Source organism: Cataglyphis hispanica, chromosome 8 (assembly GCF_021464435.1).
Source record: "Cataglyphis hispanica isolate Lineage 1 chromosome 8, ULB_Chis1_1.0, whole genome shotgun sequence".
Taxonomy (NCBI): Eukaryota; Metazoa; Arthropoda; class Insecta; order Hymenoptera; family Formicidae; genus Cataglyphis; species Cataglyphis hispanica.
Genome location: NC_065961.1, coordinates 3,107,443 through 3,124,110, shown reverse-complemented (window position 1 = coordinate 3,124,110; position 16,668 = coordinate 3,107,443). Strand labels below are relative to the sequence as shown.

Sequence of the window (16,668 nt, the reverse complement as noted above, 5' to 3'; positions counted from 1 at the left end):
AGAAAGAGTGAGGTATCACAAGGAGATGTCACAGAAGAAGATTTGATAGAATGATTGATTCGTTGTTAAATTGATTCAGACTAATGACAATCAAATTCGTATGGGTTCGCATGATTGTTTCGGTTTCAAGCAAAAGCAAAAGTATCATGAAGAGTGAAGATGCATCAGCAAGAGTGAAATATCGGAAAGAGGAGCAAACGAAGGAAAGTGTGCCGTGTATCAACTTATTCTAGAGGGGAGCATAGAGTTCTTTGGACACCACGAAGAGTCCGAAGTGTTCGTTACAGTGGGGGCAGCTACATAAGTACAACACGGCCTTAAGAAAAGCTTTCATTCTGATAGCAGATCGCAATCCACAGAACCGGTGAACTTATGTGCGATACGCCTTCTACGCGCTCAGCTGTTCACGGAAAAGTGTAGGAAAGAAAAACAAAATATTTTCCTAGAAGATCGGATGCTCGAATGCATTTTGGGAAAAGAGATATATTCACGAAGGAAAAGAAGAGACGTTTGTGATATCATTCAGTCTCACGTTGCTCTCCACCGTATTCTACTTGCGAGATTCCGATAACGTGGTGAGTAAATTCGGCGTTTCTTTCATAACTTTTTGCACGAATCGAACAATTGCTCTGAAACGCGCGATTGTATATACATATATATAATTGCGAATAATTGTATAGAAATTCTCTATATGTATATAAATTTTCTTTAAATTTTTTAAATAATTTTTTTTATCGAACAATATTATATAAGAAAAATTATTTAAAAAATATAAAAAACATTTAAATTTAAAGGAAACTTGTGCTTAAAAGATTTTATATTTATTATTTCAATTATTTTACGCATTGACAGTAATTTTTCAACTAATTGAAATATACCATGTTATTGCAAAACTGTTACTCAACTTTTGATCGACCACCTTTTGATTGGCCACATCGCGACTTTTTTTCTATATGAATCTAATCGTTATTTGTGCAATTTTTAAATAATTCAGGATTTATTTTATAAATATAATATATACCGCATTGGCGATATATATTACATTTATATTTAAATCATTATCTTTAATTTTCCTTACATGTTTAAATAGTTATCATAAAGGCAAAAAAGATATCGCGAATGTATGAATAATTTAAGTCTGCTAACTAAAGTAACAAATTGTCATAAATTTGTCATAAAATCGTATAAAATTTTAACTCATTAAAATTTTTATTGTATTATATATATGATTAAATTTGTGTGTTATATCGTTAAAAGATCTTTTATTGACGGTATCATCACGCGCGTTGCGATTATTTTTATACAGCAATACAAGATTTTAGTACAATCACGTCCGACCTTCTGCAGGTGATCGAAACGATAGCGACATGTCGATCACGATCTCTATCACCGTTCTATTAATTGAAATTCCAGTAATGTCCAACAAGATCCGAACAGCTAGTCGAGCATGGGAAAATAGTGAAGAAGTCTTCTTTTTATGTTAACTATGTGATCGATATCATCATGTCACGCGTCGCTTGTGTGAATGATAAAATGTGAAAATATACTTTTTCTTCTGCCCGTTCTCGCTTCCATAATTCACGATTGATTTACATGATGTATTCTTGAATTGCCTTTTATAAATTTACTTTGTTAGAATATGCTGCTTGTGTGTATATTTTACTATGATCACAAGAACTGATTCCTATTTCAATTTATAAATCAATCGGATTGATAATTCAGTCCATTTTTTTCTTTTTAAAATAATTTTTTTGTCAATATTTTATACGGAAAATTTTTTTCTCTTAAAATTTGTCTTAAAAATCGGATAACATGACATTTTAAAATTATTTTATATGATTTTTTTATTTATTAATATGTGTTATAATAAAATATTAAATACACTCGGTCAAATTGTACTAAAGTATATCTCGTAAAATTTAAATAATTTTAAAAAATGTTAAAGAATTTGTAAAGTTTTATTTTTTTTTAAATAGAAAAAATAATAGAAAAACATATAAGATATACCGTATAAATTTTATAAGTACAATGCGCGCGATACTTTTTTAACTACTCATCAATTAGTATTAATAAAAAGTACTTTTATAAGTAAAATGTAAGTTTATAAAAGAATATGTGATCATTTTATGCAGTTACATAGAAATTAACGAAAAATATTTTTTTGTATAATGCTTGATGCAATGCGATCGATTTATGGATTGACAAAATTGTTTCAAATTCTTCTTTAGTCTGCTGTTTTTCATCGTTTTCTTTCATATATTATCAAAATTAATGTTAGATTTTTTTTCGGCGACGGTGCCTCTGTTGCTTTCTGCGTAAACCGTCATTCTTCACCTTCGTCGTCATGAATACGATGTAAAAGCTCGTTTTCTATTTACGGACTCGATCGTTCGTTCGTGAGGTGGATCATAAGGACCGCTGGTATACCAGACGAATTTTTGTATTCGCTAGCAGTATAACCGGTTTGAGATTCGGACTTGGGAATTTCACTTCCTAACAATTCCAAATACGAATCTAGTAGCGTCTGTAATAAATAAGCAATTTTTTTCGTGACAAGTTGCCAATGTCCAATGCCAATGATCACAGTGCAATAAAATGAAAGGAAACATTTCACGCTCCGAATAATTATCTTCTCTTCATGTATAATATGTGAAAAACGAGATGCAGATTATTTTATCGTTTATGTCTTCCCAAAAAGCGAAACTTACTTAACTGTTGCCGAAAACTGTATCTATATTTGTATCTATATTTCATGCCAGATTTATTTTATTATATATAATTTATACAAATTTATGCAAAACAGAAGAATATTATTTATTTATTGTAAAATAACATTAATTGAGATTACATGCATCTCGAATGCATTTCGCAATTTAAATTATTAATTAGTAATTAATAATTTCTTATATTTGTTGAGAGGAATGGAATAAAACAAAAGTTTTTAGATAAATATAAAAATATAAAAATAATTGATTTTTAAATTGATTGTTATTTTGCACGGCATTCGTAAAATAGGAATTTAGGATAGCAAGTAAGATATGATCATTGAACTTCTTAACAAGATCGCTACGATCATACTTGTAAAGGAGCGGCGCATAGCATTGTACGATTAGAAAATGCCGATTATTCTCTATACGAGATCTAGAATTGACTAAACAATTTCTTGCCTTTATTTAATTATGCCTTTATTTAATTTATAAATTGTGAAGATTTGGTGCAAAAGTGTGAAACAGAAGCACTGTATTATTACTGTTTATGTCGAAATTACAGTTTCTCGTTAAATGAAATGAAAAGAATTGGCAATGTTATTACAGAACAGAAGATGAAAAAGATCATGTTACGTTCTGTTCATTTTATACATATTTTATCTTAATAAATCAAGCAGCTGTCAAATTATTCGTTATAAAATTGCCAATTTCAGAATTAATCAATCATATTGTGTTCGATCCAAAAGTGCCCGATCGAGAAATGTAGACATCTATGACATAAATGAATTAATTTGATTTAATTTTCAACATTATGAAAACACATTATATTTATTATATTTAATGTTGGTGTGTTAAACGAAATTTTTGATTCCGTGAGATATTAATTTTATGTACATACAGAGTAATTCCCTGGAGAGTAAAGTATAAATATTTTATTAACAGATTTTAAAGCTAAAATTTTGTGAAGAATATTATAAGCATGTTATGTGAATGAATTTGATTTTTAATGGTCATTAAGAGCCTCAATACCTCAATAACCAATATTGAACTGTCACAGTAGATTGCAATATCTTTGATTGTATTGTAATGTGGAATTAGTTCTCAATATAACATGTATATTCAGTGATTATAATAGTGGTAATGATATGCTAACGGTTTATTGCATATGAGAGAATGTGTACTACATTTTGCAGTTTTTAAAATTTATGGAGTAGTTCACTAATTTCAATTTTCTAAATATTTCTACAATTTTAAATAATAGGAAATAATTGAAGCTAGAAAACCAATTTTATTTATTTATTTATTTTTTTTTTTTAATAGAATGACAATTTTTTTACGAAGAATTTTCTCTAGAATTTTCTCTAGAATTTTCTCTAGAGTGGAAAATTCTGAGAAAGAAAGTATTAAAACGTATGCATTTCAAAACTAATAGTTCTTGAGGTAGTCTACTTTCAAATTAGTAGTTACGATACTTGTCCCACAAGCATTCAGCTATAAAAGTCAATACATAACTTATATTGGTCAATGATGAAATGCACTTCATGAAATTTATTCTAATTAATTTTATGGCCATCTCATTCCTCCGATCTAACGCCATTCGATTTTAAAAAATATAATAAAATTATTAAGAAAGTTTGATCACATATTAAACAAATGTAAAGACAATAAGACGTAATTCTCAGCGATATAAAGATTACAATTGATCATAATTTTAAACATATTTTATAATGTACACATAGCAGTCCCTATTACGTAAACTAATGTGAATTTGATTTTTTTTTCTATTTCCTTTTCAAGTGTTAAGTATATTATCGCAATTCGCAGTTGCGACACAAGTTAAATGTCGAAAATGCTTAACTCAAAAAATAAATATCTCGGAAGCTATTAATTTGTATGGAGTTACCGTAATTATCGGAATTACTATATACTTTTTTATTGTTTAAGATAGGAAAAATATTTCTGGATAAACAAAGTTGATTATCCTATGTATAATAAAATATGACACGAATATCGAGATATAAAAAATCACTCCGGAAATTGTGTTTTTGTATAATTTATGCATTTGATTAAATCTTTGATAAACGATTATATGAGACTTATTTTTTATTATTTGCAGTTTCAAATATTAAAATGTCTATTTTTGAGTAATTATTTAAAGTCAAATCTATGTTAATATATCATTTTTTATTTAAAATTAGCCGTAAAATCATTGGTGAAATATATTATATTCTTTTTGGAATAACATACTCTCTATTTTTTTTATTTGAGGTCGAGCATTGTATGTGAAAATATTGCAAAACGTAAAACGTTTCTATTTGAAGAAAAAAATCGGTCACCATATGGCAATTTCAAAATATAAAAAAGCATCTTGTTTGACGAGACAGGCTCTTTCAATCGTATAATGGATCCCGTAGTTATAGCGAAATTCATGTTACAGGACAGTCATCATTATGTTTTTTTTTTTTTTCTATCAACAGGCTCTTGTTGGTCATCCGTCACGGCTTTTCGCCATTGATACCGGATTAATGCAAAAACTAGTAATATTAAAGAATTATTTTTACAAATTTATAGAAAAAACTTATGATCGCTTAAATTCGGGAAGTCGTCAAAAAAATAAAGCTCCCATAAATATTTTTATAAAACATTCTAATTTGATTTATATATATATATATATATATATATATATATATATATATATATATTATATACTATATATTTATATATTATATTATATATATGAAATTAATAATATAATAATGTGCAATAATTATATTAAAATAATTGCGCGCGTGTATGTGTATGTGCATTGTTACGGAAACAGTATAAAAGTGTGTGTGCACGATAATAGGATAGGAAACGATTACCGTATTTATGCGAAACAATTTTTTACGTTAAAATGGCTTGTAATACAAAAAAAAAGTTAGACATTCTTAGACTCATAGAATCGTAGGTCAGTATCTACGGTAACGGTCGACCGAGCACCTTCGCAGGTGGTATTGTATCTCGAAATAATGTATGCGAGATCATTCCAAGATTAGAAAACAGCTGATTGAGAGAGTCATATTCGTAATTTTATTAAAACATAAAATTAAATTTTTCTAGCTCAAACTGTTAAATTCCAACAATCAGGCACTATTAGCACGTGGGCAATCGGGGCATTTCTTAAATCGAGATTTCTGCGATTCGCGATAATGATGGGAATGACAAATGATGACTCGTTCGCACGATTGAAATCTTTAGAGGAAGCACCTGCAGTCTCGTAAAGTCCTTCGTCGTTGTTTGACGTAATTACGTGAAAGAAACCTTGTCACTTATTAGGAAAGCCACGTGCTATTTGAACGGCAATCCTAATTAGGCGATATCTAGTATCCTTCACCGTTTTTTTACATACATCATTGTTGAATTAATTTCGCTTAATGATGATTACGCGTGCAAAATAATTGAAGGAACAAACATGCAGAAATGCGAAATAAAAAAAGATTTGTGCAAACTTGAATCCTTATTTTTCTTCCATTACTATAAAACATATATTTTCATAAAATTGCATAAATATTGGAGATATATACTTTCGTATATATATAATATACTTGGATTTAGATTAAGATTAATAAGATACTTGAAGTAAGATTAACAATAAAATGTTTCTAAAATTATTTCATATTTCGATATTCATGTCATATTTTATTACATATGGGATGGTCCATTAACTTTAATTATTCAAAATATTTTTCTTATTTTAAACAATAAAAAAATGAAGTTAAAAAAAGAAGTTTAGAAAGCTTTACGATTCGAGATGCATGTTACATGGCAATATAGTTTCGTTATAAATATGGGAGCATGAAGGAGATTTGAAGATTAACTTAATTTTTTTTTAGTGAACTAAAAAGGTTTTATGATGGAGCGACAAATTCTGAGAGAAAGTGTTAGGATCAAATCAATTCAGTTTCCGAGATATTCAACTCTTTTAAGTTAAAGCAATCACGACGCTTAGATAAAATACTCTTTCTTTTCAATGACCGATGAATCACCGTACGAACTTCTGCTCTACATCCTACAATAAGACCACGTATATCTACACCATATCGTGGTGAAACCAGTAGCGTAAAATTGGATGATTAGAGAAACATCGAATACAAGAACGAGTATCTCGAATTGTGATAGAAATCTTTGCTTCCGTGTTTTGTGTCGAAGAACGACACGTGTCAATAATGATTTTTATGTCAAATTGAATCATGCGATCAGTCACACTACTACTTAAATAATTTTCTCATTTTCAGCTAAATGTTTATGTATGTCATACAAAAAAGTAATTTTTTTCAAATTTTGATGGTGTAATCTTTATTTTGATTTATATACCGCAATCAAATCTTTAGCTGTTGCTTTTTATAGGTCGATTTATACCGAATCGTCATTGTTATTTCTCACATTAGTTACGCTAACTTGTTCTCAACGAATTTAAAAAAGTTTCCTCAAAAACACCTGTAACTATTTAGCCTCGACCTTCGACGCGATACCCTAGATGCTCCTCTGGCGAACGATAAAAAAGAAGAAAAAGTAGATTTCGGTATGTGATTTTCACTAAATGTATGTAGCGTCTTCCTTTGCTTAGAGACGGTGAAAAAATGGCCCCGTTTCCGCTTCACGGAATGTAAGTGCGATTAACATGCAATTATTCGGGTCAACAATGGGATCCCGAGGCTATGTGTTTATTACCCGATAGCTAACTCTCTCCCATCGACTTCCGTTGAAATTGAAGGTTAATCGTATACTCGTATGTAAAAAGAGGGATCTATTCTGTCAAGAATCAAAGTACGACGAGATGTAATAATACAACTTCTCGTAGAAAGTATATTTATGGTGACGTTTAATGGCTGTTTAATTGTCATTGATGCATTGATAAACAACGGTGATTTAGAACATGCTTACGTTCCGCCGGAATAGGCCATGTATACGCTTCGGTAATCATTGGATATGTCGAAAAGAAAACTGAACTTTTTTTTTATTTTATTTTATTTTTTTTTTGTTTTTGTAGATGCATATACATGTACCATATTTTCGTAAGACTTGTTAATAAAAGATAATTAAAAATTAATAATCGTGGAAATTAAATATATCGTAAATGATTGATAATGAAAGATTTAATATAGCTTTCTGTTTAGTGTTCTGTGTCTTTTATTATCAAATTTTTTAATAAAACTACAAATTAAATAGGTTAGCGTGGAGAAAATAAAAATTAATTAAATGCAATCTATGACAGATGATTTTCCTGTTTTCTTCAACACTTACTAGTTAAACGCAAGCTAAATATGTCTTTAGCTATTATTGATGAAAAAAATGATATACGAGATTTCATTTACTGCCAGTACACGCGACTTTCTAATCGATATCTTCCTTTTCATCAGAAATATTGCGCGAATTATTGCACTTAATCTTTATATGATATCATTATAGGATTCTTATATGATTTATACATGAAAAATAGAGAAATTATATACCTATATGTATAGAAAGAGAAAAATAAATAGATAATTCAAATAAATTCAAAAACTTCTCTTTCCTTTTTATTAAATCTAAAAAATTAGAATCTTTATATCTCTTTTCAATTAAGGTAAAAATGTTTAGTATCTTACATGATCTGAGTTCCAATGCATTACATATTCAGGATTGCAATCTCCATATAATATATCCAGATAAGGAGATCATTTGTAGTATACTGTTTTGTATTTTATTTTAATATTATATCATTTGAAGTAGTTTTATTAATTTTATGGAATTTTTTCGAAATTAAATTTGTTAAATAAAACTTTTAATTTTATTATATTATTTCAGTAACATAATTCTCTCTTTCTTTCTCATGAGACTAAATATTTGCAATGCTCGTCTCGCCTTGCGCGTTACGAAATACCACATTATTATGTAGTGCTCATAGTGACACATGCATTCATCTGTACCAGTGCTTTGTTTCACAATCAGAGAAATAACGGTTCGTACGCGCAATATGCATAATGCGATACGACAACTAAAGCGACGAACAAAATTAAAGCAAAGCATGTTATGTACTGCATAGAATTTGCCTCTAGCAATTTCAATGTCTACATGTGTATGTTATATACATATTTATTATCTAAAATATATCAAATGTTATAAATATAGTTACAGGAGAAATGTGATATTATATATTATATAAGTTGTAAAATCAAAAGCGCCATTAAAATTAAATACATTTTCAAAGATTATTTTCAATGACAGTCTTTAATTTTGAACGCTTGGACTAATATTAGTTATGTCATTTTATGTTTAACAATTGCAAATTATTTATATTTAATTTTTGTAGAGATAAGATGAATTTATCAAAAAATTTATAGCTCTTTCTCTGAAGAAAAATATGATAATATAAAGAATATATGTAAACATATATATGTGTGTGCGAGTATAAAGGTACATTAAAATATATATTTATTTACGTATTATTTTTTTTGCATTTTATGAACGGCGTTAATAGTTAAATATCGACTGATGCTAAAACATTTACAATATATATTTCTCATTAGTCGATAAAATTGATAATTATATAAAAAATAATATCATTATCTGTCAAAAATAGCAGCAATTAATAACAAAGAATTAGACATAAAATAATAATTTATATTATACATAAATAAACTATATTTAATATGTAAATTATGTTTAACATACCATATATATAATCGATAATAATAATAATCTGTGGAATATAGTTTGTTAAAAATTAAAAAAAATTTTTTTTTTATATTGCAATTACTTGATTTAAACACATAACGATATGAAAATTTAATAAAAGATTTAAACTTGAATTCATATTTATGAAAGTAAAAAATAAATTTATATATTATACATATTATAACACACATATGCACACACATATATTATACATGTATTATTTAAAACAATACATAATGATATAAATAATTTATAAATACCGCATATCGTAGCTCTTACGTTGCTTAATGCTTTTCCAGACCTCCTTTTCCTGTCTTCATCCATCGTAGCTTCCTCGTGGCACTCACACTCACTCGCGAAAACACTATTAATTATGATTAATCGTATACGCAAGCGAAACACTGCACGGCACTCTCGATCGCGAAACACTTTGTACGGCACGCCCGATCGCGAAAGACAATCACACAAGATACACATTATATATTATATTATAAAAAAACAATACGAAAAGTACGCGCACAATAATATGAGTCGTATGATTGAAAGAATAAAGTAATGAGAAGTCACGATATATAACCGAATAGACAGAATATAACTGTTTATTTAATTGTAAAAATTATAGCGGATTATGTTTTAATATTTATGATACAATCGCATTTAGGAAAAGAATTTAATAATACACGAGCTTTTCACAACACTATACTTTATCGCCGCATGAATGATAACAGAGGTACGTAAACGTTAGCGCGCTATTGTTTAAAACCAAAGTCGAACATATTATTATTAACTCGTTGCCAAAATATTTCACGTAATATATAATGTATTAATATTAAATTCTACAATTATTTTAAATTATGAATTAATTATTTATTATATAATTGAAGTCATTCATTAAATTACTTGCTACTAATTACTCGTAGTTTGGTTATTCTCCTGCGTACAATCAATTCGAATTTTATATTTAGATCGAAAAGTAGAACGTGGTAAAACATCGCAGACGAAATATATTTGACTCTAAGTATTATTAAAAAATAATTACGAAACAATAATTTATTATTTTTGTCACTTCGATTCTTACTCGTTTAAACGAATAAATTATACGAAATATGCGCTTTGATATCTCTCGTCGCGATATATGTAGTTATATATTATTTATAAAAGTTAATTACTAATTAATCATATTAATTATAGCAAATTATTTCCCGATACTTTTCGCGATAGCGTCAAAAGAAATTTACGGGAGCGTATTTTCCTACTCGAGTGTTGTCGCGTAAATGATAATAAAGTCGAGGCGTCGGAGCCGAGACGTAAACATTAGCGCGCTATTGTTTACTCCACCAAGGCCGAATACCATGATATTGTAATTTGCTGCCGAAATATTTTACGTACTTTAGCGTATATATAAGTATACAAAATATTAGATTATATAAGTACTTTTGAAATTAATTTTAAATAAATTAATTCATGTATCACAAAGCCTTTTGCTATTCTACATACTTGATTCTATGGGTACTTTACTGCACGTTCTCAATCCGAATTATAATTGGGAAAAAAATCGTACGATAAAGCATCGGACAAAACGTTTTTAACTTTTTTGTGTCGATAGGAAAAAATTATTGCTCGTAAGACTCGCAATAAAACGGTAATTATAATTTTAATTCTTGTCATTTTGATTCTTAATCGATTAAACAATTGCGCATATCATCGAAATATGTGCTTCGAGATCTATCGTCGCGATATAGTTACGCGTATATAAAAAATAATTAATCGTTAATTATATTAATCATAGTAAATTATTTCCCGATACTTTTCGCGAGAAAAGGAATTTCACGGAGCGTCTCGTGTCACTACTTTCTCGCTCGAGTGTCGCCGCGCGTATGATAATGATAACAAGGCCGCGGCACGTAACATTAGCGCGCTATTGTTTATCCGTTTACCCCACCAAAGTCGAGTACCACACAATATTATAATTCGTCACCAAAATATTTTTTTACACATAAAAACACACACACACACACACACACACACACACACACACACACACACACACACATATATATATATATATATATATATATATATATACATGTATATTTTAAATTAATTTTATATATATTTTAAATTAATTGATGTATCACAAATTTAATTATAGATTTTACTGCGCATTCTTAATCCAAATTATATTTAAATCGCTAAAAAATATAGAATGATAAAGCAAAATGCGGACAAAATATATTTAACTTTAAATATCATTAAAGGAATAATTATTGTGTCCGCAAAAAGAGTCTAAAAAGATAATCAAAAGAGTCATTGAACGATTAATGCAAGTGAACTTCGGCAAACTTGATAGAGCAAATTAGATTAGCGAATAACGAGCTGCTGATAGTTAATGTACATATAATGACGAAGCTATTAATCTGCAATAGACGTCCGTCTATCGAGGATATCAGCGATTGTACCGATATAACCGATGAAAAAGCTGCCATTTTCCAGGTCGCAAAAAGCGATAAGTAGACAAGTCTAAGCATAGAGCAGAAATAAATATCGGATATATGGATGTGTGTATGCTTTGCAAAAGAACAAAAACAAATGCTAAATAAGAAATAAAAATACAAAAAAAAATAATTGAGATAATGTAGTTAAAATTAGCTAGTATTTTATCACTCTGGAACATTATTAGCAATATATAATATATAGCAATAAAATATAATATAATATTAATCATTATTAATAATAATTATTATATAATTTAAGAGTTTAATAATTATTATTATATATTATTAAAAAGATTAATATTTTTTCAAGATAGATATATGATAGATATATGAGAGATCTACTATTAGAATTATCTTTGAAAAGACGAAGAGTAGATTAACATTGTCTCATGATTAATCAAAAATAATAATTATAGAAAGGCGAATGAGAAAGGGTTAATTCCTATGCGCTTTGTTACCCGACCTTCTGCAAGGTCCTCGAGCGCGGGCACGGAAAGACTTTGCGACTGGAATGCGTGACTCGACGATTTTATAACCCGCTTTCAATTACTATTCTTGGTGCTCTTGTTTCCTTCGTTTCGCGCCATCACTGCAGAAGAAGAAGAAAAAGAAGAAGAAGAAGAGGAAGAAGAGGAAGAAGAAAACACCATAGCGTGAGCAGAAGGCATGGAACGTCCAAATGCCGCCTCATGCAGTCGCATCGCGTTTGTCTCCTTATCCCCTTTCTTGTCTGCCTTTTTCTCGCCCGTACTCTACATAGGGACGTGATTTATTCGACGTCAAATGTACAATCGCGAGCGCGAGCGCAACCGCGAAGGATAAGGAGTTCCCCGATAATGGTGTGCGTGGCTAGACAGGAAACGCGTCTCTCGTAAAGAACATCCACCCCAACGAGCGAGCAATTTGTTTCGGCTCGTTTGCTGGGCTCCGAGTGATCTAGAGTGACGTTTGCGCGACTTTTTCTCTGATGGCACAAATTTCTGTTCTATAATATAAAATAATTTTTATGAATTTAATTACAAAATAATTGAATTGCCGTGACGCGAACGTTGGACATACCTGTTGAATCATCGATGTATTATAAAATATTCTATACAAGGACCATTGGCTTTTAAATTATTAATAAAATATATCTTTAGTTAGTAATTATTTATATAATACAGAAAATAATTTTTTACATTTCTTTAACCGTTTTTTATTAAATAGCTTCAAATGTATAAATATACATATTGGGATTGATGTACTTGATGCTTTTGACAAAAACAGCTTATTCTTTTTCAGACACTACGACGATGGTACTGGTCTTGCTGATACCTATAATCGGATTTGCGACGGCAAATCCTCCTCAAGATACATTGGACAATCGATTAGTCTTTCAAGTCCAAAAAACGCTTTTGCATCCTGGGGAGAGCCATGTAGACACAATAAACGAGAGTCCGGATAAAGCAGATAAAATGGTAGAAAATATGAATAAAACGCTGTCAAACTTAAAGCGTACGACCGATCGTCTTAAAGATTCGGAAAAAATTGATAGCAAAGCCAGTGAAAAATTAACACAAGAACGGAAACAAAAAGCTATACTTTTAGACTATCCTCCGATATCGCGTATCTCTCATTATCCAAGACTCCCCACATACAAAGTCGACTACAACGACGATTCAGAAGTTGCGGCAAAGAATAGATCACCAGAAAAAAAATACCAAGAAAGCAATATCTTCTACATTCGACTCCCACCCACTCCGTACACATTTATACCCGGCCTCGGATACATCTCGCAACCACCTACGTATTCAACCACCTCCTTAAAGCCTCAAATACCTCTTGTAACTCAACTACTTCAGCTACCCTACGTAAGACCTGTAGAACGACCTCAGCAAACTATTAATCCCTTTATTAAATTGCCTATAGACTTTGTAAGCAATGGCAAGCCTATCTCCGTCTATCAATGGCAAAAGAAATCTAACAAGAAACCGGCCGATAGTCCAATCACGAACTTGGACAATCTGTCGGCCGATTTTATTAGCAACGGTAAGCCAACCTCTATTTATCAGTGGCAGGCGAATCACAAGCCAATAAAGAGACCGGGTGATTCGCTTAATAATCTTAATATGGAACCTTACACCTTTAATGGCAAATTGACCAGCTTGTACCTGCTTGGATCGGATGGATCCACCTCGATGCATCAATCTATTCGGTATCCCGATTATCAGAATAGTTATCAGAACGCATATTATTGAGTTCATCTGGTCACGTAGAGTATATATCTTATTGAATTGAAATCAATCGTGAAAGAAAAGAAATTTATCCCTAAGATAAAGATGTAACGCGCGTGACAAGTAAATCAAGCTGTGGATTTGAGTGAATAATTATTCGCGAATATCTTGACATGAATAATCAAGTAAATCTGATGAAATTAATCTTATCTGCGATATAAATATTGAATGATGTTCCGAGTTGTAGCCTGTAATTAACGCGCTACAATATTTGTAATTTACTTATATTATCATTGTTATATTTATTATTATGAAACATTATCTTATTATTAAAACCATAATTATTGAAATCTGATTGATTAAAAAAAAAAAGAGTTATAAAACATGTAAAAAATATGTATTGTAATGTTATAAGTTTGTCGGGGAAAATTAAACGGGTATTTCACTCAATCGCTTTGTATGAAAGCTCGTTAAAAGTTATATAACAAGTATCATTTTGCTCGACTCGTATGTTGTTTGAAATAACACACGGATACATTTTCCCCCAAAATTTGGATTACGTCATTTTATTATTATTGAAATAACAGTGTGTTAGAATTATTTATATTCCGTGCGATGCAATTCTGCATGTATCGATTTTCAATAATTAATATTCTATAAGCCTTTTAAAATGTACAAAATATACAATAATATATATTATATATATAAGTAAATTATATAATTTCAGATAAGAAAAAATTATTGTTTTAGTTTTTATATATTACAGAATATTTATTGATGCAACACGAATGTAATTAGAAATTTGTAAATATGTGAAATATATGTAAAAAAATGATATTAAGGGAACTAGAGATTACATGCGTGTGTATATTATTTTTAATTTTCTCCATAATAATGCGGCAAAGCGAAAAGCACATGTCGTCGTCCCTTGTGCGTAATATAAATATTGACTTGGGATATGAGTTTGGTCAGATTGTCTGGACTATATCCTGTCTGGTTACAACCATACGCGGTTCAGATTAGAGCAAGGGGATTCAATACCAAGATTATTTCTTTGCAATCTGCTGTTGCCGTTTTGTCTAGGAACCATTTTTTTTCCCATATACGCATATATACACGTATATATACTTTTATTTTTCTAATTAAATATTTCTAATTATGTAATATTCCCCCTCTTACTTCAATTTTTAGTCTGTCAATGGCTTAGTATATTATCATTTTACCGCGAAAGACTTAAAAAAACATTGGTAATACAACATAATGTTAAAAAATGTTACGTGCAATTTGAATGATTTTATATGCAATTATGAGTCTTGTTGAGAAATAATGAAAAAAACTGCGATATTGGTGATGATGGTTTTCGCTTTACCCTTTAATATCGTTGAATTTTAGTCATGAGAAAATTCATATATGTATATGACTGTATAATCGTCCAGCAATAAAATGCTTTTGCTCGTGTTACACGTGGAACGGTACATGAGTAATGTAAGAGCAGTTGCCCTGGGAAAAAGACGTCCTTCTTAGTATTTTAAATTTATATAGTCAATTACCAAAAAATGTGGTTCGGTGGCGAGCGGCTCGTCGGCGCGGCTGTTCCTTGCAGATATTAAAGTAAATGCGTTGTAACGGGTTGTAAGTGGTTCTCATTCAGGTACAAAGCGGTCTAACAGGACCATAAACAAAGATAAGTAGATTCATTAGTTTCTGTCTTGATGAAGAACTTATTCACGTTTCTATTGCGATTTTAAAATATAACGAGTGTTACGATTTAATAGATTATACATACATAAAATATTAGTAAACCATCCATCTTATATTTGCTGCCTATTCTTTATATGCGATACTATAAACTTTCTTATAAATCAAATTTTATGAAAAAAGTAATAAAATTATCTGCAAAAATACTAAGAATTCCATAAAATAAAAGTTAAAAAAAATAAATACTAGAGTATATTAATTATTATCTTAAACGTTTATATTATATACATTTAATTATGCAAAAAATTTCAATCTTTGCTAATAGAATAAATAAAGAGATTAAACCGGTTCTCATTAAAGGCAATGCAATTTGATTGCTAACTTATTCCATGCCATGATTATAAAAACAGTTCGTTGAATTACCGCAATCATAATTAATAGACTTTAATGCGCTCAACGCAGATTTGTTATCAGAGAAACCATGATTCAAAGAATAGAAAAAAATCTTAATAGACAAACCTTAATTAATAAAATTCTATTATCACAAATAATAACTCAATTAACACTAAAGATTTTAAAAATCTCGCACAGAGTTTATGAAAAATGGTTCCTTGATAAAATTATCTCCAATTATGAGATTCGATTTATTTATTTAATATCTTTAAATTTAATATCATTAAAAAATTCCAAGCCTAAAAATCACGAAAAGCATTAAATATATAATTACTAGAGCACATCAAAAATAGTTAGAGATACTATCATTTTTTAGATATCAAATATGAATCTGATCTTATAAAAAATAAGAATAATAATATACTTAATAACTTGACACGACAGAAGATAAGAATCTTTCAT

The 16,668-nt window shown here is 29.5% G+C and overlaps 1 protein-coding gene across 1 annotated transcript; it reads left to right on the top strand.

Annotated features, from left to right (window-relative positions):
• Window positions 1-252: 252 nt before the first annotated feature.
• LOC126851646 (uncharacterized) lies at window positions 253-14,798 on the top strand. Its single transcript, XM_050595808.1, has 2 exons — window positions 253-575; window positions 13,184-14,798. Exon 2 carries the CDS (start codon window positions 13,195-13,197, stop codon window positions 14,137-14,139), a length of 945 nt encoding a protein of 314 aa, XP_050451765.1. The 5' UTR covers window positions 253-575; window positions 13,184-13,194; the 3' UTR covers window positions 14,140-14,798.
• The last annotated feature ends 1,870 nt before the right edge of the window (window positions 14,799-16,668 follow it).